Source organism: Procambarus clarkii, chromosome 43, assembly GCF_040958095.1.
Source record: "Procambarus clarkii isolate CNS0578487 chromosome 43, FALCON_Pclarkii_2.0, whole genome shotgun sequence".
Lineage (NCBI taxonomy): Eukaryota > Metazoa > Arthropoda > Malacostraca > Decapoda > Cambaridae > Procambarus > Procambarus clarkii.
Window position 1 is genome coordinate 12,466,551 of NC_091192.1, and position 25,710 is coordinate 12,492,260.

A 25,710-nucleotide genomic window follows, 5' to 3' on the forward strand; every position below is an offset into this window, starting at 1 on the left:
TGCCTGTGACGCCTCACTGGTTGAACAACACATAACTTGTCTTTAATTGCTAGGACAACCTTCTTCCTCTTAACACCTCCAGAACGACTGATGCTGCTACCAGACATAGTCTTGGCCAAAAATGTTCAAAGTTACTATAAAATAAAATAGTTATTTAAAAAAATATTTCACTAATGGCGCAGCACTGTGTATAACACGAGGGACGGACGCACATGTGGTTGACCAGTGTTGGACGGGTCCACTTGGGGTGGGGCAGCTATAGCGCGTTACGTAGGCCGCCAGGAAGAAAAAAAACTCACAATATTTTTGAAGGAAACTTCAGCCTGTGCACATTACTTTTAGGAAACTTATTTATTTGTTATTACATAATTACTAGTACTTATTTCATTTATTTTTGGCTATGATTAAGTGTTCTAAAATTAATGGTAATTCCTGTACCCAGGTGGTCCCTTCCGACGCACCCCTCCCACCCTCCCAACACCACCCACCCACCCCACCCCCTCCTCCACCATGCGTCTAGAGCCACAGACGGGATTAATATGGTATGGCCGAATATTCATCCGGCCAAACCAGCTTTTATCCGGTTCCTGTGGCCATTTTGGCCGGATATTGTGATAACTTTATCCGATCACGATTTTGGCCGTATAAGGGCGTTTTCCGGATGTTTGAATCCCGGATAATCGCGGGGTTACAGTATATATATAATTATGTATTTATAAGCCTAAATCTTATAACTGCACATAGCACACATTTTGCCTGTAAATATATGCATGGTAATCATTCATTTGATGCTGTTAAAAGTTCAATGTGTCCTAGTATGGCCGCCCTGCCCATTGAGACGCTGGATGATGATGTGCCAGACATGGTCCTCATCTTCCTACTAAGGTCCTAGAATGAAAGTGAGAGACTCTGAAATTTTTTCAAGATAGCATCTGTTGTGAGCTAAATTTGCCTGATGGAGTTTTGAATGTTATAATTTACTAAAAAAGATGATATGTAGGGTGGCACACTGCCTTTCCCCAGGATATGATGTGTGAAGCTGCACTGTGTTCAAACATTCTTGTGCATGCTTTCACCTCGAGCCTGTTCATGTACTGCTCGAGCCTGCATGGTATTTTGGCATTGTTCTCATTTTGTCTTCATCTAGGTTTGCAGTCTCCCATTTGGTCCAGGATTCTTTCTCAATAGCCCTACTTTGTTGGCAGTGGCTTCCAGTTGTTGGTTAAGGAGGCTTTATGCCCCACCCAAGACAGAGTTTTTGTTCCTTTGGCTCTGGTGGGCGTTTTGTTTGTTGGCAAGTGGAAACGAGTCGGCCAGCTTTTGAAAGGATCCTTGCGTTGTCTTTGATTAGTAGTTGGTTTGGCCGAGGATGTGAGGATGCATCATGTGCTGTGCCTGGTGGTGGCTGAGGGAGCATCATGTGCTGTGCCTGGTGGTGGCTGAGGGGGCATTGTGTGCTGTACCTGGTGGTGGCTGAGGGAGCATCATGTACTGTGCCTGGTGGTGGCTGAGGGGGCATCGTGTGCTGTGCCTGGTGGTGGCTGAGGGGGCATTGTGTGCTGTGCCTGGTGGTGGCTGAGGGGGGCATCGTTTGCTGTGCCTGGTGGTGGCTGAGGAGGCATCGTGTGCTGTGCCTGGTGGTGGCTGAGGGGGGGCATCGTGTGCTGTGCCTGGTGGTGGCTGAGGGAGCATCAAGTGCTGTGCCTGGTGGTGGCTGAGGAGGCATCGTGTGCTGTGCCTGGTGGTGGCTGAGGGGGGGCATCATGTGCTGTGCCTGGTGGTGGCTGAGGGGGCATCGTGTGCTGTGCCTGGTGGTGGCTGAGGGGGGCATCGTTTGCTGTGCCTGGTGGTGGCTGAGGGAGCATCATGTGCTGTGCCTGGTGGTGGCTGAGGGGGGCATCGTTTGCTGTGCCTGGTGGTGGCTGAGGGAGCATCATGTGCTGTGCCTGGTGGTGGCTGAGGGGGCATCGTGTGCTGTGCCTGGTGGTGGCTGAGGGAGCATCATGTGCTGTGCCTGGTGGTGGCTGAGGGGGCATCGTGTGCTGTGCCTGGTGGTGGCTGAGGGGGGGCATCGTGTGCTGTGCCTGGTGGTGGCTGAGGAGGCATCATGTGCTGTGCCTGGTGGTGGCTGAGGAGGCATCGTGTGCTGTGTCTGGTGGTGGCTGAGGGGACATCGTGTGCTATGCCTGGTGGTGGCTGAAGAGGCATCGAGTGCTGTGCCTGGTGGTCGCTGAGGGGGGCATCGTGTGCTGTGCCTGGTGGTGGCTGAGGGAGCATCGTGTGCTGTGCCTGGTGGTGGCTGAGGAGGCATCATGTGCTGTGCTTGGTGGTGGCTGAGGAGGCATCGTGTGCTGTGCCTGGTGATGGCTGAGGGGACATCGTGTGCTGTACCTGGTGGTGGCTGAGGGGACATCGTGTGCTGTGCCTGGTGGTGGCTGAGGAGGCATCGTGTGCTGTGCCTGGTGGTGGCTGAGGGGGGCATCGTGTGCTGTGCCTGGTGGTGGCTGAGGAGGCATCATGTGCTGTGCCTGGTGGTGGCTGAGGAGGCATCGTGTGCTGTGCCTGGTGGTGGCTGAGGAGGCATCATGTGCTGTGCCTGGTGGTGGCTGAGGGGGCATCGTGTGCTGTGCCTGGTGGTGGCTGAGGAGGCATCGTGTGCTGTGCCTGGTGGTGGCTGAGGGGGGCATCGTGTGCTGTGCCTGGTGGTGGCTGAGGAGGCATCGTGTGCTGTGCCTGGTGGTGGCTGAGGGGACATCGTGTGCTGTGCCTGGTGGTGGCTGAGGGGACATCGTGTGCTGTGCCTGGTGGTGGCTGAGGAGGCATCATGTGCTGTGCCTGGTGGTGGCTGAGGGGGCATCGTGTGCTGTGCCTGGTGGTGGCTGAGGAGGCATCGTGTGCTGTGCCTGGTGGTGGCTGGGGGGGGCATCGTGTGCTGTGCCTGGTGGTGGCTGAGGAGGCATCGTGTGCTGTGCCTGGTGGTGGCTGAGGAGGCATCATGTGCTGTGCCTGGTGGTGGCTGAGGGGGCATCGTGTGCTGTGCCTGGTGGTGGCTGAGGAGGCATCGTGTGCTGTGCCTGGTGGTGGCTGAGGAGGCATCGTGTGCTGTGCCTGGTGGTGGCTGAGGAGGCATCATGTGCTGTGCCTGGTGGTGGCTGAGGGAGCATCGTGTGCTGTGCCTGGTGGTGGCTGAGGGGGGCATCGTGTGCTGTGCCTGGTGGTGGCTGAGGAGGCATCGTGTGCTGTGCCTGGTGGTGGCTGAGGAGGCATCATGTGCTGTGCCTGGTGGTGGCTGAGGGGGGCATCGTGTGCTGTGCCTGGTGGTGGCTGAGGAGGCATCGTGTGCTGTGCCTGGTGATGGCTGAGAGGACATCGTGTGCTGTACCTGGTGGTGGCTGAGGGGACATCGTGTGCTGTGCCTGGTGGTGGCTGAGGAGGCATCATGTGCTGTGCCTGGTGGTGGCTGAGGGGGCATCGTGTGCTGTGCCTGGTGGTGGCTGAGGAGGCATCGTGTGCTGTGCCTGGTGGTGGCTGAGGGGGGCATCGTGTGCTGTGCCTGGTGGTGGCTGAGGAGGCATCGTGTGCTGTGCCTGGTGGTGGCTGAGGAGGCATCATGTGCTGTGCCTGGTGGTGGCTGAGGGGGCATCGTGTGCTGTGCCTGGTGGTGGCTGAGGAGGCATCGTGTGCTGTGCCTGGTGGTGGCTGAGGAGGCATCGTGTGCTGTGCCTGGTGGTGGCTGAGGAGGCATCATGTGCTGTGCCTGGTGGTGGCTGAGGGAGCATCGTGTGCTGTGCCTGGTGGTGGCTGAGGGGGGCATCGTGTGCTGTGCCTGGTGGTGGCTGAGGAGGCATCGTGTGCTGTGCCTGGTGGTGGCTGAGGAGGCATCATGTGCTGTGCCTGGTGGTGGCTGAGGGGGGCATCGTGTGCTGTGCCTGGTGGTGGCTGAGGAGGCATCGTGTGCTGTGCCTGGTGATGGCTGAGGGGACATCGTGTGCTGTACCTGGTGGTGGCTGAGGGGACATCGTGTGCTGTGCCTGGTGGTGGCTGAGGGGACATCGTGTGCTGTGCCTGGTGGTGGCTGAGGAGGCATCGTGTGCTGTGCCTGGTGGTGGCTGAGGGGAGCATCGTGTGCTGTGCCTGGTGGTGGCTGAGGAGGCATCGTGTGCTGTGCCTGGTGGTGGCTGAGGAGGCATCATGTGCTGTGCCTGGTGGTGGCTGAGGGGGCATCGTGTGCTGTGCCTGGTGGTGGCTGAGGAGGCATCGTGTGCTGTGCCTGGTGGTGGCTGAGGAGGCATCGTGTGCTGTGCCTGGTGGTGGCTGAGGAGGCATCGTGTGCTGTGCCTGGTGGTGGCTGAGGAGGCATCATGTGCTGTGCCTGGTGGTGGCTGAGGGAGCATCGTGTGCTGTGCCTGGTGGTGGCTGAGGGGGGCATCGTGTGCTGTGCCTGGTGGTGGCTGAGGAGGCATCATGTGCTGTGCCTGGTGGTGGCTGAGGGAGCATCGTGTGCTGTGCCTGGTGGTGGCTGAGGGGGGCATCGTGTGCTGTGCCTGGTGGTGGCTGAGGAGGCATCGTGTTCTTGAATGCTTTGTGGATTGATTTTGTTTTATTGGTTTCCCTGCCTGGTGTGTCACTGTTGTTCTTCTCTGTGGTTAGTTAGCTTCAGGGAGCCACAAAAGGTTTCCCTCAGAAAACCAGCTTTGAGTAAAATGAAAAGGCAATTTTTGTGTGAGTCCCGATGGCTCTTCATCTTTTCCTCTTCTCTTCCAAGTCATTGGTTGGGGATATTCTGTGTGTATCTGCTCCAGGACTAAGGACTTTAGCCAGTGGTCAGCATGAACCCCAGCATCCCTCCCTCTCCAAACCAGTGGGGGGGGGGGTGAACAAGAGTCTTGCTTCAAGATATCTTTTTATTGTTCGTTTGTTTACATTGTTGGGGAAGCTCATTCATTGAGTTGCTAGGGCCCCAGTTTCTTTGAACCCAGTAGTAGTCTGTATTGTTCTCTTGACTTTCCCAGTGCCCTTTCCAGTGAGGTGGTAGTGTGTCTAGTGCTCTGTGTGTGTTAGTGAAGGGGACCAGGTTCTGGCTCTGGACCCCAGTAGACAGAACTGAACTCCACAGGTGATGAAAACCAGTAGTTAGGGGGGCATCTCGGCATGATAGCTTCAGGAAGACACCGGGGCTTACCCAGAAATTGGCATTTCATTACATTCAGCATTGGGTTTTTGCATGTTTGTATTGCAAATCTGTTATTATTTGAATGTTTTGAGCCAAAAGTAAGTACAAATTATCAGGAAAACCTAAATAAATATTAAGTATAATTTCTGCACCGAAGTTATGGATTAGTAAACTTTCAATGTTTTACTTATAAAATAACAACCAGGTTTATTTTGTTACGAGTTTGTTGCCACTTTTCGATAAGATCACCCTTAAAGATCTTGCTTAGTTTTGTACCGAGTTCATAAACTTAAAGTAATTCATATTGATTCCTAGGGTATGGAGGAGCTGTTTACCCCCCAGGACCAGGCTTAGGGCCTCCTCCCCCAGATATATACAACCAACAGCCACAACCTGGCCAGCAAGGTATGCACAGTTCGTACTTGTGCACTCTGCTTGGACTGTTCTGCATGAGCACCCTTAATGCTGGAAATAATTAACTCGCCCTGCACTGTTGGATTAGCATGCTTGTCGACACCTGAATTCGCTTGTTATTTTTGCCGAGTGTCGGAATGGGTACCCGATAAGTTACTGTACTGTATTGTCTTGTTTATTCTTGGAATTGAAATGAAGTTTTAAACCCTGATACTCGGTTGATCTTTGTAGTTTTAAATAATTATTTATGACTGGGGCTGAATTCATTATTTATGACTGGTGTTGGGTTTATTATTTATTTATGACAGGTGTTGGGTTTATTATTTATGACTGGTGTTGGGTTTATTATTTATTTATGACAGGTGTTGGGTTTATTATTTATGACTGGTGTTGGGTTTATTATTTATTTATGACAGGTGTTGGGTTTATTATTTATGACTGGTGTTGGGTTTATTATTTATTTATGACAGGTGTTGGGTTTATTATTTATGACTGGGGTTGGGTTTATTATTTATGACTGGGGTTGGGTTTATTATTTATTTATGACAGGTGTTGGGTTTATTATTTATTTATGACTGGGGTTGGGTTTATTATTTATGACTGGGGTTGGGTTTATTATTTATGACTGGTGTTGGGTTTATTATTTATGACTGGTGTTGGGTTTATTATTTATGACTGGGGTTGGGTTTATTATTTATGACTGGGGTTGGGTTTATTATTTATGACTGGGGTTGAGTTTATTATTTATTTATGACTGGGGTTGGGTTTATTATTTATGACTGAGGCCATTTATCTATTTAATCTATTCTTGAAATCTGTTAATCTATCTCAATAATGCTAGTCGGCAGCCCATTCCACTCATCCACTACTGTATTTCATAACCAGTATTACCTTGTATACCTTCTAATGCTAAATTTATCCAGCTTGTTTCCAGTGTTGAGTATATTCTCATTATCCATCCATGGCATGTGTGTGATAGCTAACTGATTGCCTCCTCCTGCTTGACTAACCATCCTGTGAGGTGGGGATCCTAGTCCCACACAGTTAGCTCAGGAACCTAACTGGGATTGAGTTTCAGTTGTTACCTGCTAAACTGTATGTCACACTGTGATGACACATACTGCAGTGTGATAAATGGTTCTGACTTTGAATAATTAACACCATCACTGGTTGAATAAAGTAGAAGTTTAACCTAGCTAGTTTTAAATTTTGTGCCAGAGGACATTTTGGCTTTGAAAGATTAGATTCTTTTAATTTTATTTAAGTTTTACAAGTCTTACTATAATGTTTTGCACGTCATCCATATATGGTATGTAGTTACTGTCTCTACCGGTGGTGTGTGAGCCAGGAGTGAGATTCCAAGGTACTCAGGCTGCATACGCCTAGGGCTATCTTCCCTAGGTGCCCTGTAAGTACTGCCCTTGGGGCTTGGGGCCACCTTCCACAAGTCACCTTGAGTTCTACCTCCGCTGTGTCCTTTACTGCTCGTTAGTGGGCCGCCCTTGGAGTCGGCTGGGGTTTTGTTGCCCTGGTTTGTCTCTGGGTAGGTGGTAATTTTCGTCACTGGTAGGGGTGCGGGGTACCGCATAGCAAGTTTTCACCAATAACAGCGGCCACCTCTGTTCCGCCTGGGTACGTTGTTCTCTTAGCAAGGTTTTTCTTTTGTTTTTATTTTGCCTGGTGGGGGTCTGCTTTTATGATCCCCCTTTACTGTTCTAGGTGTTTTTATTTCGATATTTTCTGTTGGTGGTATGCCCCGCTTGGCCCCCGTAAGTGGACACGTCCCGGGGGTTCAGCTTTTAGAAGTTATGGTGCTACATAGCCTTCCCGTTGGTGCCTTCTTTTGATAATTACTTACTTTTAGAAGTTTGTTTGGTAGACTTGGGCAACAGTTTGTGGTACCCTGCCTGGGCTTCCCTTAACATGTACCCAAGGCTAAGGGCCCTGGGAATCCCTGGGTTCGGTTCCATGTCCCTTCGGGTTCGTCGGTCCTGTCATTCCTGGGGGTGTGTTTCGCCCCTTTTTCCTTGCCCTTTTCACGTTTACGTGATGATACTGTTTCTGCAGGGACCCCTTTCGTATCGGGGTCCCTGCGTGTCCCTTGATCAGGGGTTTATTTTTATCCATATGTACCTCCGTGCGTTTGTGCTTGCTTGTCGTGGTTCTCGTTGGTTCGCAAGTCTCTTTGTACCTTCCAATATTATTGGAACGTCTGTTGACTTCCAATGTGGTTTCCCTCTGGTCTTTTGTTGGCCTCGTTGGTTACCTTCCTTCCTCTGTCTTCTTTCGCTTCGTTTTTGCCTTTTGTTTTAGCGTTGTCTCTACTACTAGTTTCAGGCGTTCATCGTTTTCGCTATGTACGCCTTCCTGGTGTTTGTATAATGTGTCTGTACGTTATGTGTATGTACGAAGGTGTGTGTCCGCCTGGTGTACGAGCCACGCCACCCGGTGGATGGGTGGTGCATTTTGTACCTCGCGAGCTGGGGCCAGGGTGTGCATTTTGTTTACGGGCGGTATGCTCGTGTGTTCATGTCGTTTCTCGTGGTTTTCTATGGCTTCTTGCTTGTTTTCTCCCTCCAGTCGTAGCCCTCTGGATGATGAGGGTGTTCTGGATTTTATATCTGGGGGCATTACTTTGTTCTTCCTCTGCTTCTGGGTGTGGGATGGCTCGGAGTAGCGCCTCCTCCTCCCCTTCTGTACTGCTCCTCGTCTTCTGCGTTTCGCGCGCCTCTGGACATATTTCTCCTTAGATCCGAATTTTATTCAGGTAATGGTACATACAATGCCTACTGCCTCTAGTATGCATGGCATTTAAGTGCACCACTAGCGATGCTCCTGGTATGTTACTTGGCTCGCCTGTGTTGTGGCACAGTCGTGTCCTCTGCTCTGCAGGTGAGATTGTCATGTCTGGTGCCTCTGTCTGCCAGGTGCTGGTTCTCACCTTTTGATGGGGGTGCTTGCCTAGTTGTGCTTGCGGGGGTTGAGCTCTGGCTCTTGGGCCCCGCCTCTCTCCTGTCGGTCGATGGTTGTGCAGTTTCCTGAGCCTCCTGGGCTCTGTCTTCTCTACATTTAATACTGTGGGTGGAGTCTGCCTCCACCACGTAGCTTCCTAGTGCTTTCCTCTTCGTTTCCCCTCTGACATTGATCAAGTTCTTTTTCATGTCTGTGGCTCCCTTGGGTACTGCAGTTCGCTGCAGATACGAGGCAGCTCCTATTTCTTACCACCCAATCCCACTCATATACATGTCCAACCCATGCTTGCACTAATCGTGGGACTCCACCACCACGTTACGCAGTATTTGATTCCACAAATCAACGAACCTGTTACCGTACCAGTATTTCCTCAAGTCTTTCCTAAATCTACACTTATCCAATTTATACCCATTGTTTCGTGTACAAAATGTGCCACAAGGGTGGCATGTGCCACAAGGGTGGCATGTGCCACAGTACCAGTTCTATTGTTATGTACAGAATGATGACAATAAACAATAAACTCTAACACTAAGAGACTATATATATTTGTTCGAGTATACAGAAGTATGCAGGTGATACTTTGGCGAGCAATGGTGTGCGTTGAGCGCACTGAGAGTCGGTACAGTATCTCGCAAGTGTCTGTTCTAGACTACACTTGAAAGTAGACTAGTTATTATTCGCTACTCTGCTGCTTATATGCTCGGGCAACACCTCACCGTTCTCCAAAGGTTGGCAGGAATATTAACTGGAAGTAAGGAAAGGTTTGAGTTCCATAATTAGTACTAAGAAGAGCTTTGCTTCTCTTATTAGGCTAATGCGTTTGGAGCGAGTATATTATTGGGATAATCTACTCGCTACACCATCCTTGGTCACTGCTCCATCCTTGTTTACTCTTCCCCGCTTGGCAGGGTTGCGTCGATGGCTCCTAACAAGGGTGTTTGGTGTGTTGTGTTTGGTCACCTTGTGTGTGTGTCTTCAGTGACTCCTTTGTCCATTTCTCTTGCTCTTTGTTGTCCTGTGGGGCTCTGCTCCGCATTTCGGTGCTTTTGGTTTCGTTGTTGGCACCTGGGTCTTTTCCCTATCTGGACACTCATTCTTTGCCTATCTTCGGTGCCTGGCTGCACCCTGCTGTCCATGAGGTCCCATGGGTATGTACGCCCTCCTCTACACATTTTGTGGCTGGTCGTGTGCATTACTTCCCGGCCGCTCCTTGGTCCGTATTCGGGGTTTTCCTTACCTATCTCTGTTTTTCCTCCTCCTATGCTACACTAGTTTGTAATTACCTAAGTGTAATTACCTAAGTGTAGTTACAGGATGAGAGCTACGCTCGTGGTGTCCCGTCTTCCCAGCACTCTTTGTCATATAACGCTTTGAAACTACTGACGGTCTTGGCCTCCACCACCTTCTCACTTAACTTGTTCCAACCGTCTACCACTCTATTTGCGAAGGTGAATTTTCTTATATTTCTTCGGCATCTGTGTTTAGCTAGTTTAAATCTATGACCTCTTGTTCTTGAAATTCCAGGTCTCAGGAAGTCTTCCCTGTCGATTTTATCAATTCCTGTAACTATTTTGTATGTAGTGATCATATCACCTCTTTTTCTTCTGTCTTCTAGTTTTGGCATATTTAATGCTTCTAACCTCTCCTCGTAGCTCTTGCCCTTCAGTTCTGGGAGCCACTTAGTAGCATGTCTTTGCACCTTTTCCAGTTTGTTGATGTGCTTCTTAAGATATGGGCACCACACAACAGCTGCATATTCTAGCTTTGGCCTAACAAAAGTCATGAACAATTTCTTTAGTATATCGCCATCCATGTATTTAAATGCAATTCTGAAGTTAGAAAGCATAGCATAGGCTCCTTGCACAATATTCTTTATGTGGTCCTCAGGTGATAGTTTTCTATCTAGAACCACTCCTAGATCTCTTTCTTTATCAGAATTCTTTAAAGATTTCTCACATAATATATAGGTTGTGTGGGGTCTATGTTCTCCTATTCCACATTCCATAACATGACATTTATTAACATTAAATTCCATTTGCCAAGTGGTGCTCCATATACTTATTTTGTCCAGGTCTTCTTGAAGGGCATGACAGTCATCTAAATTTCTTATCCTTCCTATTATCTTAGCATCATCAGCAAACATGTTCATATAATTCTGTATACCAACTGGTAGATCATTTATGTACACAATAAACATCACTGGTGCAAGAACTGAACCCTGTGGTACTCCACTTGTGACATTTCTCCATTCTGATACATTGCCTCTGATTACTGCCCTCATTTTTCTATCAGTCAGAAAATTTTTCATCCATGATAGAAGCTTACCTGTCACCCCTCCAATATTTTCCAGTTTCCAGAACAACCTCTTATGTGGAACTCTGTCGAAAGCCTTTTTTAGGTCCAGATAGATGCAGTCAACCCAACCATCTCTTTCCTGTAATATCTCTGTGGCTCGATCATAGAAACTGAGTAATATCTTGTGTATCTGGGTCGGGGCTTCTTGACTATCCTGATGTTGGGTGCTTGGGTGGACCTGTGTTCCCTGCTGTTGGACTTCTCCGGTGTTCCGTTTTGGTACCAAGTTCCCACGATTTTCTTTGTGACTTCCTGCAGGCTTCGGTGTTGCGCTGTCTGTGGGGGGGTTGTGGACTTTCAGTCCGCCGCTCCTGCCTTACTGGTTCCTTTTCTTGGAACCGGTAGCTGGGTTCCAGTCCTGGCTCCGGTTTTTCTTTGTTCCTTTTCCGGAACGGGTGTGTTTGCTTTCCTGCGGTTCACGTCCTGCGTAGTTCTCCTCTTGGATGCCTCAGGGACGCGTGCGTCATTCTTCCCTGCTGGAGCTGGTTATGTTGCTCCTTTGGGTTGCGGGGTCGCTGTTTTTCAATTCGCGTTTTGCGGTTTCATTCGTGGTGCTCGTTTCTCATTATTTTTGTCGGCACTGGTAGGTTCATTATTGGTCTCCCACCTGCGTGTTTCGTCTCAGGGGCGGTGTGTGGTTTTCCTGGCGGTCCTTCCGGTTTTCCTATCACTGCGAAGGGTCCTTCAGTCTCTGGTAGGGTTGACTTGTCTTCCCTTCGGGGTTGTTCCGGGACCGTCGTCTGGGACCGTGTCCTGTCACCTCGTATTGGACGGTGATGGCGGAGCCGCTCCTCCTTGTGTTCAGTGTTGCGATTCCTTCTGCTCCGTTCCGCTTGCTGTCCTGGGCCTTGTTTCACCTCCGGCCTGCTCTTGAGTTCGGGTGCCGTCCTGGTCGTTGGCCTGGGTGGTCTATTTTCTTCTCGTTTTGGTCTTTGGGTTGCTGCTTGGTTGGTCAGGCCGGGGGGTGCTTCCTTTCTTGTTCGGTTGCGTTTTGGTTGTTTGCGTCCCCTTCTTCCTTCGTTCCTGTTCAGGGGTTCGGGTCTGCAGGGTCTTTGTTTTGTCTGTGGTCTGTGGGCTTTTTAGGTTAGGGCGCATAGTGTCCGCCTCCCGGTTCCTTCCCTATTTTCCTTATCTGTGGTGAGATAGCTCCAGGGAGCCGACGGGGCTTCCCTCCCCCAGAAAACTAGCGTTGAATGTAATGAAACGCCATTTTCTGGGTGAGTCCTGGAGGCTCCCCGGCATCCCTCCCTCCCTCCCTCCAGTTGGCGGCGTTTTTCACGTATTTTGACATCCAGCCTAAGAACTGCCAGTTGGATCGCCGGTGTGGAGAGTCTGGGGCTCCCCCTTTCCCCTCCCGGGGAAGGGGGGGGGGATTGCGCAGACAGTGGTGCGGCGACATGATGACGTCATGCTAGTTTGGTAATTTTGTTTGGGGAGTTCTGTCCACTCATTCGGCTTTCAGTAGCAATATTTTCACCAGAATAGGGGTTTGTTTTGGGGCGCCTACATTTCTGGGTGCTTATTCCGGTCGATGGTAGACATAGAATGCTCCCAACCACAAGGGGGTTTCTATAGGCCATTGCTCCTTGTGCCTCTCTGAGGGGGCCCTCGTGGTCCCTGGTAGGCAAGAACTCCTAGCCCTTTGACTGATGCCAGAAAGTTATACATATCCATTCAGCCTGGATAGCTCCGGGGAGCCTCCGGGACTCACCTAGAAAATGGCGTTTCATTACATTCAACGCTGGTTTTATGATATTTACTTTATATTTGTGAAAAAATATAATGGTTTTGGGGATATGTTGAGACAGCTGTAGGATAACAGTACTCAGAACTCCACTCTCATATCACCTCTGTTTTCCATAACTAATACTAATACAGTACAGTACAATCTCAATTCAACACACTATATGGGACCAACCCCAGTGCATTGGAGCGTTGGATTCGTTGCAAGAGGTGACCTTCAGAAGGCATTTGTGTCAGTGTCTTTTCTTTTTCTTTTACACGATAAAAATGCATTATCATATTATATACTGTACCTAGATATTACTACTCTGCTAAAAAATACTGTGTTACATTTGTTATTTATCTTATTGTTGGAGTTATGTCCATCGTGAAGTCTCATGGAGTTGTGAATGCTGTACAGTAAATACGTACTGTAGTGCATTATGCCATTAGCACTGTGTTGATTAAGTAGTTCTGCTGTATGTTGAGTACTACAATACAGTTTATGAAAACTATTATACACTAAAATTACTGCAACTTCAATTTTAACACTATATGCACACTTAAATTTAACACTTGTTCTAACTGTTCACTCCACACATGATATTTTTAGATGTTTGCATCAGCTTTGCTGGTGCTCGCTGCTACTGTGCTGGCTTCAGCTGCTTCTGAGCTAGTGTTCGGTACGGCTGTGCTGGTCCTGGGTATGGCTGTGCTGGTGCTGGGTACGGCTGTGCTGGTGCTGGGTACGGCTGTGCTGGTGCTGGGTACGGCTGTGCTGGTGCTGGGTACGGCTGTGCTGGTGCTGGGTACAGCTGTGCTGGTGCTGGGTACGGCTGTGCTGGTCCTGGGCACGGCTGTGCTGGTCCTGGGTACGGCTGTGCTGGTGCTGGGTGCGGCTGTGCTTGTGCTGGGTACGGCTGTGCTAGTGCTGGGTATGGCTGTGCTGGTGCTGGGTACGGCTGTGCTGGTGCTGGGTACGGCTGTGCTGGTGCTGGGTACGGCTGTGCTGGTGCTGTGTACGGCTGTGCTGGTGCTGGGTATGGCTGTGCTGGTGCTGGGTACAGCTGTGCTGGTGCTGGGTACAGCTGTGCTGGTCCTGGGCACGGCTGTGCTGGTGCTGGGTACGGCTGTGCTGGTGCTGGGTGCGGCTGTGCTGGTGCTGGGCACGGCTGTGATGGTGCTGGGTACGGCTGTGCTGGTTGATTTTCTGCTACTAGTTCATGAAAAATATTGACTCATTTTCGTTTGTTTCCTTCCTTTTGTCGTGTCCTTGAGACAAATATCTTTCATCATCCTTAGGTGTTGATAAAAGCCTGGTAGCTCTGGATGAACGCAGACTAGGTCTATACACCCTGCAGTAGGCTGGTGTTTAACCACCGTGCTGCGCAGAGTTTATTGTGAATTTCCCTCTGTGTGCATGAAATAAAGTGTTCCCCCAAAAATTCTTTTTTCTTCGTAAAATTATAAATTCCCTTCCCCGAATATGTCTGTGTAAAAATAAATACCAAATTCCACTTACTTTGGCTGTGAGGACGTGGACAAGGTGCACTGTGACGTCATCAGGGCCTGGTCGCCCCGTGCATGAATCGCCCAGACACGGTCGCGTGGGCCATTCAAGCACCAGGTGTTGCCACAAATATATTTTCAATTATTTGTTCTATGTATTTCCAATGCGGTTTTATTTGTTTTTTTATCATATATGACACATATTTGTGTCCTTTACATTATGTATACAGTAGAATGTTCACAATTTTCCATGGAACTGTGATACATGTGTCAGTAATGTGTCCGCAATAAATGTTTATTGTCGCAATATTACTTTTTAAAAATTAACTAAAATTACAATATGTACAGTTTCACACACTATATACACAGTAACACACTGTATTACACACTCAGTACTTCGGAAGTGAGTAATAATCAACGAAGTAGTCCATGGTGCACAGCGCGGCTTCGCTCTTGTTGCACCAGGTACAGATAAATTTTTGCTTCCTGTTTCTTCATTCTGTGTGCTTGCAAATAACGCACTCACATACACCCTTGGCTTTAGTACTTGTAGGTTGTATGTAGCCAAGCTTGTAAAGCATAAGGATTGAAAAGATTATAGGAAAAGATCATTTTGTAAGATAGTCTTGAAAAGATCGCTTTGTATGGTCCCACACAGCAAGAGATTCAGCTTGCCTCAAAGAGTGTCCGTCAGTCAGAAAGAGATTCAGGTATTCTTGAAAATATCTATGGAAAACACCACCATGGAAGCCGCTAACACTGTTCATCTACATGTATTAGATGCATCATCACTGAATGCAGAAAACGATTCATCTGTGTATCATGTAAATAAATTGGAGATAGCATAGGATTGCAATGGTGACGCTCAGAGCTACAACTGGATACACTTGCTGTATCGTCCTCATAAGTGCTATATCACTTGCATCTGACCTTTGTGTTAGGTCTTTATTGCGCCTAGCTTCACCAATATTATGACCCTTATGTTCTTCAAACAGTAAGGTTTGAATTTCACCGACAGAGCGCTATCTTTCAACACCGCGTCAGACAGGTGTTTGGGAGCCAGAGGTGCGTGCGTCACCCATGGTTGCTCATTTAGTACTAACCCAGCCAGCAGCCCTAGGGCATTCTGGGAATTTTTTCCAAGATGGCTGGCTCTCACTGGAGGTCCTAAGAGTCCATTTTGCACACAACAAACCTCGCATACATTTAGAATGGGTACGGAAAAATCAAAAAGAGTTTTTTCGGTTGGCGCAGTTTCCCGCCGACAAAGAATACTTGGCTGGCGCAGTTGAGTGGTTAAGCCAGATCCAGTAACATAAATTTCTCTCAAATATTGGAGTTACATCAAATTATATATTTTTGTGTGATATTCTGTATTTAGTTTAGTAACATTATTAGAATAATAAGAGATATAAAAAAAAACTTATTTTAGAACTGATTTATTAATTTTATTATTTCGAGGCCGTAGGTCACTGAACTGTGGCAACAAAATTTAACGAAACACGCATGGTGCTGTGTGTACAAGGATTAGACCCGTCCACTCATGCTGGAGTTGTTCCAATAACGTAAATAATTTCTCAAATAACAGATGTCTATCATATTACAGTATATTTTTTATTTTATTTAGTTTAGTTTAATTAGGATAATAAAAAGGTATTAAAGCACTGGTTTCAGAAATGATTTATTAACACTTTGTGCGGATCAGGGCTCCGCCTGAAGTCCTGTTTCGCCTACTCGCTTCCGCGATGTGGACATAAAATGATGTCCTGAAAAAAATATTTGTATAAAATTCAATTTTAATCTGATTTACTTTGGGTTTGTTTCAAACTGCGCGCCATGAGGCTCTCTTTCTCACCACTAGGCTGCATAGTACAATAAGTTCATGAAAGGTGTGGACCACTTCGATCAAATGGTATTACCATTTTACCAGGAAAACTCACAAGTGGACCTAAAAGATAAAGTTTTATTTCCTGCAAATGGCTTTGCATAATGCCTTTGTTTTGTACAAATACAACACAACTGATCAAAAAAAGCTAACATTGCTACAGTTCCACGAGGTGGCAAATTGGGCCCTATTGTGCTGGGACCCGGAAGATTAGCCTCAAACAGCAACAGTATCTCAACACTTGCGGCACGCTCCAGACATAAATGATGACACAGGTCCTGCCTATGCTGACGCCATGCAAACTCCTGGACCATCTGGTGTGAGGCGGCCCTTGTTCACTTCAACACCTCAAGCTGAAGCAGCAACCGAATCAGAACCCGAGATGTCTGGCACACTGCCATTTGACGAGACGGTTTTGTCAGATGACTCTGACTCCGACTCAAATGTTGAACCTCCAGCGATTCAGTTGATTCTGAAAATCGCATGAACTACAAACTGAAACGAGTATTTTGATACCAGAATGAACACTGTATCACATAAACTGCCATAAGTAGACTCGAACCTTCATAGATTTTTTTTTGGGTGTAGCATGTGTCTGCATGAGTGTCCCAAACGGGTAGATTTTTTTTTGGGTGTAGCATGTGTCTGCATGAGTGTCCCAAACGGGTTGCAGATGGGTGACTTTAGCCGTTTATACTGGTAATGCTTCCCCCATATCATGTATTATATGCATATGTCTGTTTAGGGAATTTTATTCCGATCAATGTACAACCAAAAATAACTGTGTGCAACAAGTATAAACTTGACAAACATAACAAAAGTAAAAACATTTCATGTGTGTTTGACGCTCACTGATATGTTCCAGCGTTGTTTTATATTTGGCGCTATTCTATCTTACGCTTTGTTGATCTTTTTTACCTACGGGCTCATAGAACATTCTATTGCGAACACATTGACACAAAAATGAATGACGTACATAGAATATTAATGTCAGGACAGTGAAATAAGTATAAACTTTCAAAGCGCCGTATCGCACGTGTCGTCCCGTCACCGATACCGGGTAACAATTTCACCACTTCCCACACTCTTGCGGGTGGGCTGCGACCATTATTCTACGTTTATATTCATATCACCGTGTTGGGAATTTCATTGCGAGTCCATTGATACCAAAATTAACGCTGTAGGACAAGTGTGGAGGTGATAACAATCCCAAGAGTAAAAACATTTTGTTGCTGTTGGGCGCTCACGGCGAGTCATCTTCGTAGTTATTTATTTGGTGCTGGTATCCCTATACGTTTCGTGACTTTTTTTACTGATGTTCTTCTAGAGAATTTTATTGCGAACACGTTGGTACCAAAATGAAATACGTAGCTCGAGAACTAAGGTCAGGAGAGTAAAAAGAGTATACACATTTTTGTTTTTACGCTTAAGCGACAAAAACGCCGCGCGCACATACCGCTTTTTTTTTTTACCTTCGCCGGGCGCGCGAAAGTGTTAATCTGAAACTTTGAAAGTCATGGGTTACTGAACTATGACGACACAGACGAAGGAAAACCAAGTGAGGTTTACAGTACAGTATTCCCTTATCTGTCCACCTTCACGTATCTTATTTCATCACAGAAAATGTCTATAAGGAGATTTTACCACATGTAGCTAGCTAATCACGCTTCAGCTTTTAAATTAATTTACAAAAATACGTGTGCCACAAATCAGTGAACGAAAGTCACGGAAACTCAGTCGTTCACTTATGTGGACCACAAAAATAGTTGGCAATGTTTCCTTTCACCTGATGACTCTGTTCACCAAGGAAAGTTCTACCAAGGAGTTAGGCATTTGTTGTGGGTTGCATCCTGAAGAAAGTCAGTATGTATTTGGTTTAGGGGAGACAACGATAAACCTAAATACCTGTACAGGCGTCCTGTCCCCCAGCAATGGAAATTAAATACTTAAACAACTTCAAATATTTCTCGTGTTTTTGTAAAGAGGTTAATGTGAGTTGATTATTATCCCTCAGGAGGATGGATGCCCGCACCAGTTGCCACCAACTGCCCTCCAGGACTGGAGTATCTTACTCAGGTTGACCAGTTACTTATTAAACAGAAGGTGGAGCTTCTGGAAGGTAAGTGTTTAGCAGTAGTCTTCTCACCATGGGAAGGGCAATGGCTCTCTCTATTTTTTATCAAAGCTCTCCCATGTAGTATGTAGGAGTGAATGTGGTTCCAGGTGTGGCATAAAGAGTACACATTACTCCAGCTGTGATGTACAGAGTACAAATTACTCCAGCTGTGATGTACCAAGTACATGTCACTCCATCTGTAGCGTACAAAGTACATGTCATGCCAGCTGTGGCATACGGAGTAGATGTCACTCCAGCTGTGGCGTACAGAGTACACATCACTCTAGCTGTGGAGTACAGAGTACACATCATTCCAGCTGTGGCATACAGAGTGCATGCCACTCTAGCTGTGGCATACAGAGTACAGTACATGTCACTCCAGCTGTGGCGTACAGAGTACACATCACTCTAGCTGTGGCGTACAAGAGTACATGTCACTCCAGCTGTGGCATACAAGAGTACATGTCACTGCAGCTGTAACATACAAGAGTACATGTCACTGCAGCTGTGGCATACAAGAGTACATGTCACTGCAGCTGTAACATACAAGAGTACATGTCACTGCAGCTGTGGCATACAAGAGTACATGTCACTCCAGCTGTGGCGTACAGAGTACACGTCACTCCAGCTGTGGCGTACAGAGTACATGTCACTCCAGCTGTGGCATACAAGAGTATATGTCACTCTAGCTGTGGCGTATAGAGTACACATCATTCCAGCTGTGGTGTACAGAGTGCAGGTGTGGGTGGTGCTCCTGCTAGTGATGTTACTTCAGTGCTGCCATATAGACTGCAGGAGGACCTGATGTTACTCAGACTGTAATGGTATAAATAACATTTATCTCTCTTGCAAATATTAATTGAATTTGAAAGCTAATTTATACTCTTAGTCATGTTCTCTTGTGTCATGTAACTCTTCCGGTGTGATGTTAACATGACTATGTTGAACACCATTTAGAGCATGTAAAATTTTACGTTCTAATATATCACTGTAGGTTTAATGTAATTTAGATTCTGGTAGACATGCAACATAATTCTTTTGTAATTCTCATTCTTTCTTTTCAAAGTGTTTGCTTTTGGTGAAAGTTGTATTGTTCGTTATAAAGCTACAAATTATTAGACTAAAGTTACTATATAGGACAGTATGTGAAACAACTGTACCTTTTAATCTACATTCTTGCTTCAGAAATTACTGTAGCTAAAAGCTCTTGTATTATCACTGTTTTGTTTTTGTTTGTTGCACTTGTGTCAAAACTATTGTGTGATCAAATGTATCTATTTAATTTACATGGGCTCATGAAGTGTTAGCAGCTATGTTTGTATCTGTGTCCTATCTCTTTGTATATATTTGCTCTCTTTGTATCTGTGTCTTATCTCTTTGTATATATATATATATATCCTTTCTCTTTGTATACATATCCTATCTCTGTATACATATCTATCTGTATACATGTCCTATCTCTTTGTACCCATATCCAGTCTCTCTCTAGCCATATCCTATCTATGTATCCATATCCGATCTCTTTGTATTCATATCCTATTTCTTTGTGTCCATATCCTATCCTATCTCCTTGTATCCATATCCTATCCTATCTCTTTGTATTCATATCCTATCTCTTCGTATCCATATCCTATCTCTTCGTATCCATATCCTATCTCTTCGTATCCATATCCTCTTTGTATCCATATCCTATCTTTGTAGCTGTATCATATCTCTTTGTATCTATATCCTCTCTCTTTGTATTCATATCCTATACCTTTGTAGCCATATCCTATCATTTGTAGTCATATCCTGTTCATTTGTAGTCTTATCTAATCTTTTTGTAACCATATCCATTTGTAGGCATATCCAATCCTTTTGTAACCATATCCTATTTGCATCAATATCAAATGCCATTTTATCCATATTATATAACTTGTGCCATATCATGTCTTTCTCCTCTTACTAAAGCTGCTTTACATTCCACAGCCTTTACTGGATTTGAAACGTCTAATAAGTATAAAGTGATGAATTCCCTCGGGCAGCAAGTATACTTTGCTGCCGAAGATACCGATTGCTGCACCCGGCAGTGTTGTGGCCCCATGCGGCCATTTGACATGAAGATCATGGATAATACGCAAAATGAAGTGATTCACCTTAACCGTCCATTGGCTTGTGATTCATGCTGTTTTCCTTGCTGCTTACAGGTAGTTAATCTTGATGGTTTTATGTTGAGGTATTCACCTCAGGTTAGGTATTGAAATGACTTGGGGTTACATGTATTTAGTGGCATGCTAATCCATTAAGAGAATAGTTCCCTGTCATTCCACCCTGTTCAAAACTGAGAAAGATGATATCTGTTTCTTTGGTACAGTATATATATTCTCTGATGACTTATTCCTTTAACCCCCATACTGCTCGGTTATTAATAGCCTTTAACACCGCCAGGCACAAGAAATACAAAAATTAAAAGACAAAAATTCATCTTATAAAAGTGTTTATTTGTGTTCCCCTGACAACGGGAAAACTAAAAAAAACAAATCGTAGGCGACATATTTTGGTCGCAATATAGCGAGGAAGTCTGGCAAAATTGAGGTGTTGACAGAGTAAGCGTCGGAGGCAGTCAGCTCCACCCTCGCTGTCAGGTGGGAGTTGCCACAAAGATATTGTTAACTAATTATTTAAATGTCTAATTATTTTTCTGGGGGGAGGCCCTATGGCTCCTCGATGGCAGATATAGAATGCTCCAAATCACATGTGCATTTCTATGGGCCATTACTCCTCATGCCTCTCTGAGGGGGCCAGGTTCTGGCTCGTGGTCCCCGGTAGGCCTCGAACTCCACCTACATCGCCTGATGCAAAATAGTTAGGGTATTCATATCAGCCATGGATAACTCCGGGGAGCCTCAGGGACTCGCCCAGAAAATGGCATTTCATTACATTTAACACTGGTTTTCTGGGGGGAGCCCCTACAGCTCCCCAGAGCTATCCAGGCTGATATGCTAATGTCAGACTTTGGCATCAGTCATGTGTATGGAGTTCTTTGGGTCTACCGGGGACCACGGCCAGAACCTGGCGCCCTCAGAAAGGCAAGGGAATCAATGGCTTATAAAAGCCCCCGTGTGGTTGGAAACATTCTATGTCTGCCATTGACCTGGTCAAGCACCCAGAAAGGTAAGCATCCCAAAACAAACCCCCTGTTCCGGTGAAAATATTGCTACCAAAAGCCGAACAAGTGGATAGAACTCCCCAAACAAAATAGAGCAAACTAGTATGACGTCACCTGTTGCCGCACCGCGGTCTGTGCAGCTCCCCCCTCCCCGGGAGGGGGATGGGGGAGCCCCAGACCTACCGTGCCGGTGAGCCACACCCCCAGTTCTTGAGGCTGATGCTATAGGCAGCGGTTGTGTGCTCTGGCTCCAGACTTTTATGGAGCTGTGCCTTGTGTGTGGCGGCTGTTTTCCAGGGGTGTGAGAGCCAGGAGTTACTCTTCAGTACTAGGGTTGCATGTGCCTAGGGTTCCCTTCCCTAGGTACCCTGTAAGTACTGCCCTTGAAGCTTGGGGTTACCTTCCACAGGTTCCGTGGGATCTGCCTCTGTGGGTCCGTTTAACTGCTCGGTTTTTGGCCACCCTTTGGGTACTTGGGTGTTTTGTCTCCCTAGTTTACCTTAGGGTAGGAGGCAGTTTTGCACTGGTAAGTGGTGCAGGGTGCTGTGCAGCTTGTTGTCACCATTCACAGCGCCAAGCTCTGTTCCTTGGGGTACGTTGTCCTCTTACGGGATTTTTCTTTTTGTTTTTGCCTTGGTATGGGGTTCTGCTCTTCTTGCCACTGGTGTTTGGCCTCATCCTGATACTTGGTGGTGCCCCCTGCTAGGTCCTCGTGAGCGTATATGTCCCTGGGGTTCAGCTGTAGACAGTTTGTTTGGTAGTTTTGGACACCGGCTAGCAGTACCCTGCCTGGGTTTACCTGTGTGCGAGTCCTCTTATAGTAAACGCTCAGGACCCTGGGAATCCACTAGGGGATGCGTAAGTCCAATGGATGCGACCCGGAGTTTCCCCTCGCTTCATGCGAGTTTGAGGGTTGTTCAGTCCCCTTGTATCAGGGCGACCCTCACGGTTTTTGCCTCCGTCATGCTGCCTGTTGGGTCAGTGACACTTTCGACCCTGAGTCCTGTGAGTTTTGCTGCTTGCTGGTGACTCAATTTACCCAATCTGCAGATGATCATCTTCCGGTACAGGCTGCGCAGGTATTGCATTCTAGGTTTCGTTTGTTGCAATGCGCTCGGTTGGTTGCTCACCCGGATGCCCTGTGGTTGCCCCGTTTTGCTTATAGGGACCCGAACTTGGAGCTGGGGGTTGCCTCGACCCTGGTTCAGTCCTCACCTCGTCCTTTCCCTCCTGTTGTTTGTTCTGGTCCCCCCTCCCCTGCTTCCTGCCCCGAAACGTCTGAGGATTTCGAAGTCTTGAGACTCGGGCAGATTCGGGGGATGCCCCTTCCGGTGTGGCAACGGAGGCATTCGAGTCTACTCCCCTGGCCAAAGCCTCTGGGTCTGACCAGTGGGCCCCTTCTTTCCGGCTTGTACGGCTGCGCCGGCTTTGTCTGGTTGGGTCAGTGCTTGGGGGGAGGACTCGGCCCTGGGTCCTGCGTAGGAGGACCTACGAGTTGGACTTGGTGTCTGCCCCTCCCCTAGTTCGGTTCCGTGTTCCCCCAGGTGCTTCGGTTCCATCTTTTCGGAGGTTTTCGGCTTATCGCAACCAACCTGCTGCGGTGCGGGCGGCCCTTGCGGCAAACCTCCTGTGTGACCCGGATTATGCCTCGGCTATGGATCCCTCAGCTTTTAGGTTTGGGACTTCGTTTCCTTTCTGGCTCCGTTATGAGGTTCCGGAGTCGTCCTGGCTGGCGGACAGTCCTGTCTTTACCTTGGAGGCCTGGCACTCCTGCCGTTCCCGCACGCTTGAGTGGCAGGAAGCTTTGACAGTGCTGCAGGTTTTCCTGGGGGGTGACCTAGAGCACTGCAATGAGTGCTTGTTTTCTCCTGCCCTTTCACGGGATGTTGGTGTCGTTCAGCTCCATGTGCAGGTTCCCTCCCGTTCGACAGCGCTGGTGGCCTCTTGGCTTCGGCCTTGCGTTTCTTTTCCCTCCTCGAGCTGTCGTCGAACTGGCTCACAGAAGATGTGGGGGTGCTTGGGGCTGTTCCTGGTTTTGGTGCCTTGGCCTCGGTGGCTTGCTCATCAGCTGCCTTGCTGAAGCTTTTCACGCCGATCTTGCGGGATGCACTTGCTGTTTTATGCTTCTCAGCTCACGTGTCGGCAGGCAGTGCTTGCCTCCTCTGTGGAATCCGCTTGGGCCTTACCTCTTAGGATGTCTTCGCCCTTTTGTCGTCTCCTGTTTGAGGCTTCAGCTGTTGTGCAGTATATTCAGGCTGCTTCGGCTTCTTGCCGTCCTATGCCGGACTTGCTGGCTCTCCGAGGTCCCGAGGTTGGCCGTCCCAGAAAGGTCGTGCCAAGGCTCGGGGTTCCTCTCGTCGTGGTAGGCCACTGGTGTCGGGTTCGGGTTCGGCTCCTCCTTCGGACACGCCTTCGTCTGGTTGGCGGGATGTTCGGTCTGTGCGAGGTTCTGGGTCTTGTAAGGGGCACTGGCCCTTTCGCGGTTCACCCCATTAACGGGGCGATGGGGGGTCATGGAGGGTCATGGACTTGGGCTTGGGGAGTAGAACTCCCTGAACCCTATCAACCAGGTATCAACCAGAGGGGAGGCTTGCGTTGTTCGCTCACACCTGGTCCCACAATTCGTGGGCATTACGGGTCGTTTCGCGCGGCCTCCGGTGGCGTTGGGTAGCCCCCCTCTTTGGGGGAGTTCGGGGCGGGTGGGGCAGACCTCTTCCCCTGCGCTCTGTTAGGTCGTTTTGGAGTAGGTTCGCTTGGGCGTGGTCGAACTACAACGTCCCTCAGATGGATTTCCCTTTTGTTTCCGGTCCCGAAACGGGACTGCGCAGATCTGCGGTTCATTCTGGACTTGTCTCATCTGAACCCCTGGGTTCATTGCCCCTCCTTTCGGATGACTATGCTGTCCCAGGCTTGGCTCCTGTTGGAGCTGGGCGCTTGGATGGTGTCCCTGGACCTCCGGGACGCTTATTAGCATGTCCCGATTCATCAGGGGTTCAGGGACTGGCTCGGTTTTGTTGTAGGGCGTCAGGGTTACCGCTTTCGTTGTCTCCCGTTCGGGTTGAACCTGGCACCTCGTGTGTTCACGTGCCTTGTAGCACTGGTATTTGTAACACATGAATTTGAAACACCACCATTCAGTACCACTAATTAAAACACTGCTTAAAATTGTACACTAAATATTATTGTATCCTAGACTATATTTGATGGTGAGAAGTAAAGCAGAAGGAAGGGAGGGAGGAATAAAAGGAGAAGAGAGGGGAGGTGGAAAGATTTAGAAAACGGGGACGGGGACGGGGAACTTGTCTGTGGGGCAACAGAAAACTGAGGGAGCGCACTGGGAAGGGAGAGGTAGGATAAGGAAAAGCGAGGAGGAGGAAGGAGGAGACGGGGGGATACTGAGGAGGGGTAGGAAGGAGCAGGAGGGGTAGGAAGGAGCAGGAGGAGAGAGTAAGTGGGAGTAGAGAGTAACCTGAGGAATACTAATATATATACTGAGTAACACTTCCTATCGGTTGCACTTGGTAACACTTCGTTATTGAACACACTATTTATATTTAACGTAATATGAGCTGACAATGATGGTTACACTGGAACCAAAGGTACCTTTCCAAGAAAATGCTACACAGGATTAACTACGCTAGCCACCATCTGCCTTGTCCATTAACTATATCAAGCAACGAGGCAAGAAACATTGCTTGACTTGGAGAGTCCTTTTTTCTTTAACCTGTCATTAATTATGGGACGGTTGTTAGCAAACTATATCAAGAGGCTAAGAGGATCCAACAATTGACACAGACGGAAAGTTTAACATGAGTTTATTGAGAACAAATTATGCTATTCGCCACTATAAATCCTACACTAACACTGGCCAATAGTTAAGAAATTTAGACATGGAACAAAATCCTCAGAAATCACACTTTACCTTAAGACCTCTGTCTCTCCATCCGGTGGATTCACTCTGTCTCTCCCTGGCTGTGTGATGTTCTTCACAGACCCACTCTGGACCCTGGTGTCCGGCACTCTCCCTCTCTTCTAAGTCTCTTACAAGGTCATATATACACACAAGATGGGGGAGGGAGAGATTTGCTGTTGCTACCTACACTGAAGATGCAAGAGGATCAGGCCACACGTGCACAAACACTCAAGAATTTTTCCATTAAACTTGTTTGACACTTCACCATACACTCTTCAAGAGAGGAATTATTAATTACGAGTGTGGCTGACCTTGGACCTGGCTAAAAGGGGTAGATCCATGGATGTTTACACATGAATCTGGGGTCTAATTCCATGACAATGTTTGACAGGAGTATCATGAAATATTACATACTTGAAACTAGTTGACTAAGACTAACCCAGGAATTTTTAATCAACATGCAAGATGATACAGAGTCATCTGGGCTGACCTCTTGGAGAAG

General features: G+C 47.6%; 1 protein-coding gene across 8 annotated transcripts in view; it reads left to right on the forward strand.

The window, feature by feature from the left end:
- The window catches only part of scramb1 (scramblase 1), a 115,448-nt gene that overhangs the window by 43,868 nt on the left and 45,870 nt on the right, over positions 1–25,710 (forward strand). For 7 of the 8 annotated variants that reach the window (XM_045738520.2, XM_045738521.2, XM_045738515.2 and 4 more), the window contains exons 3-5: positions 5,489–5,578; positions 18,046–18,150; positions 20,116–20,333. In XM_045738520.2, the coding sequence (XP_045594476.1) occupies positions 5,489–5,578; positions 18,046–18,150; positions 20,116–20,333 (413 nt within the window). The remainder of the gene's footprint in view (positions 1–5,488; positions 5,579–18,045; positions 18,151–20,115; positions 20,334–25,710) is intronic. The other variant, XM_045738522.2, reaches the window with a different exon arrangement.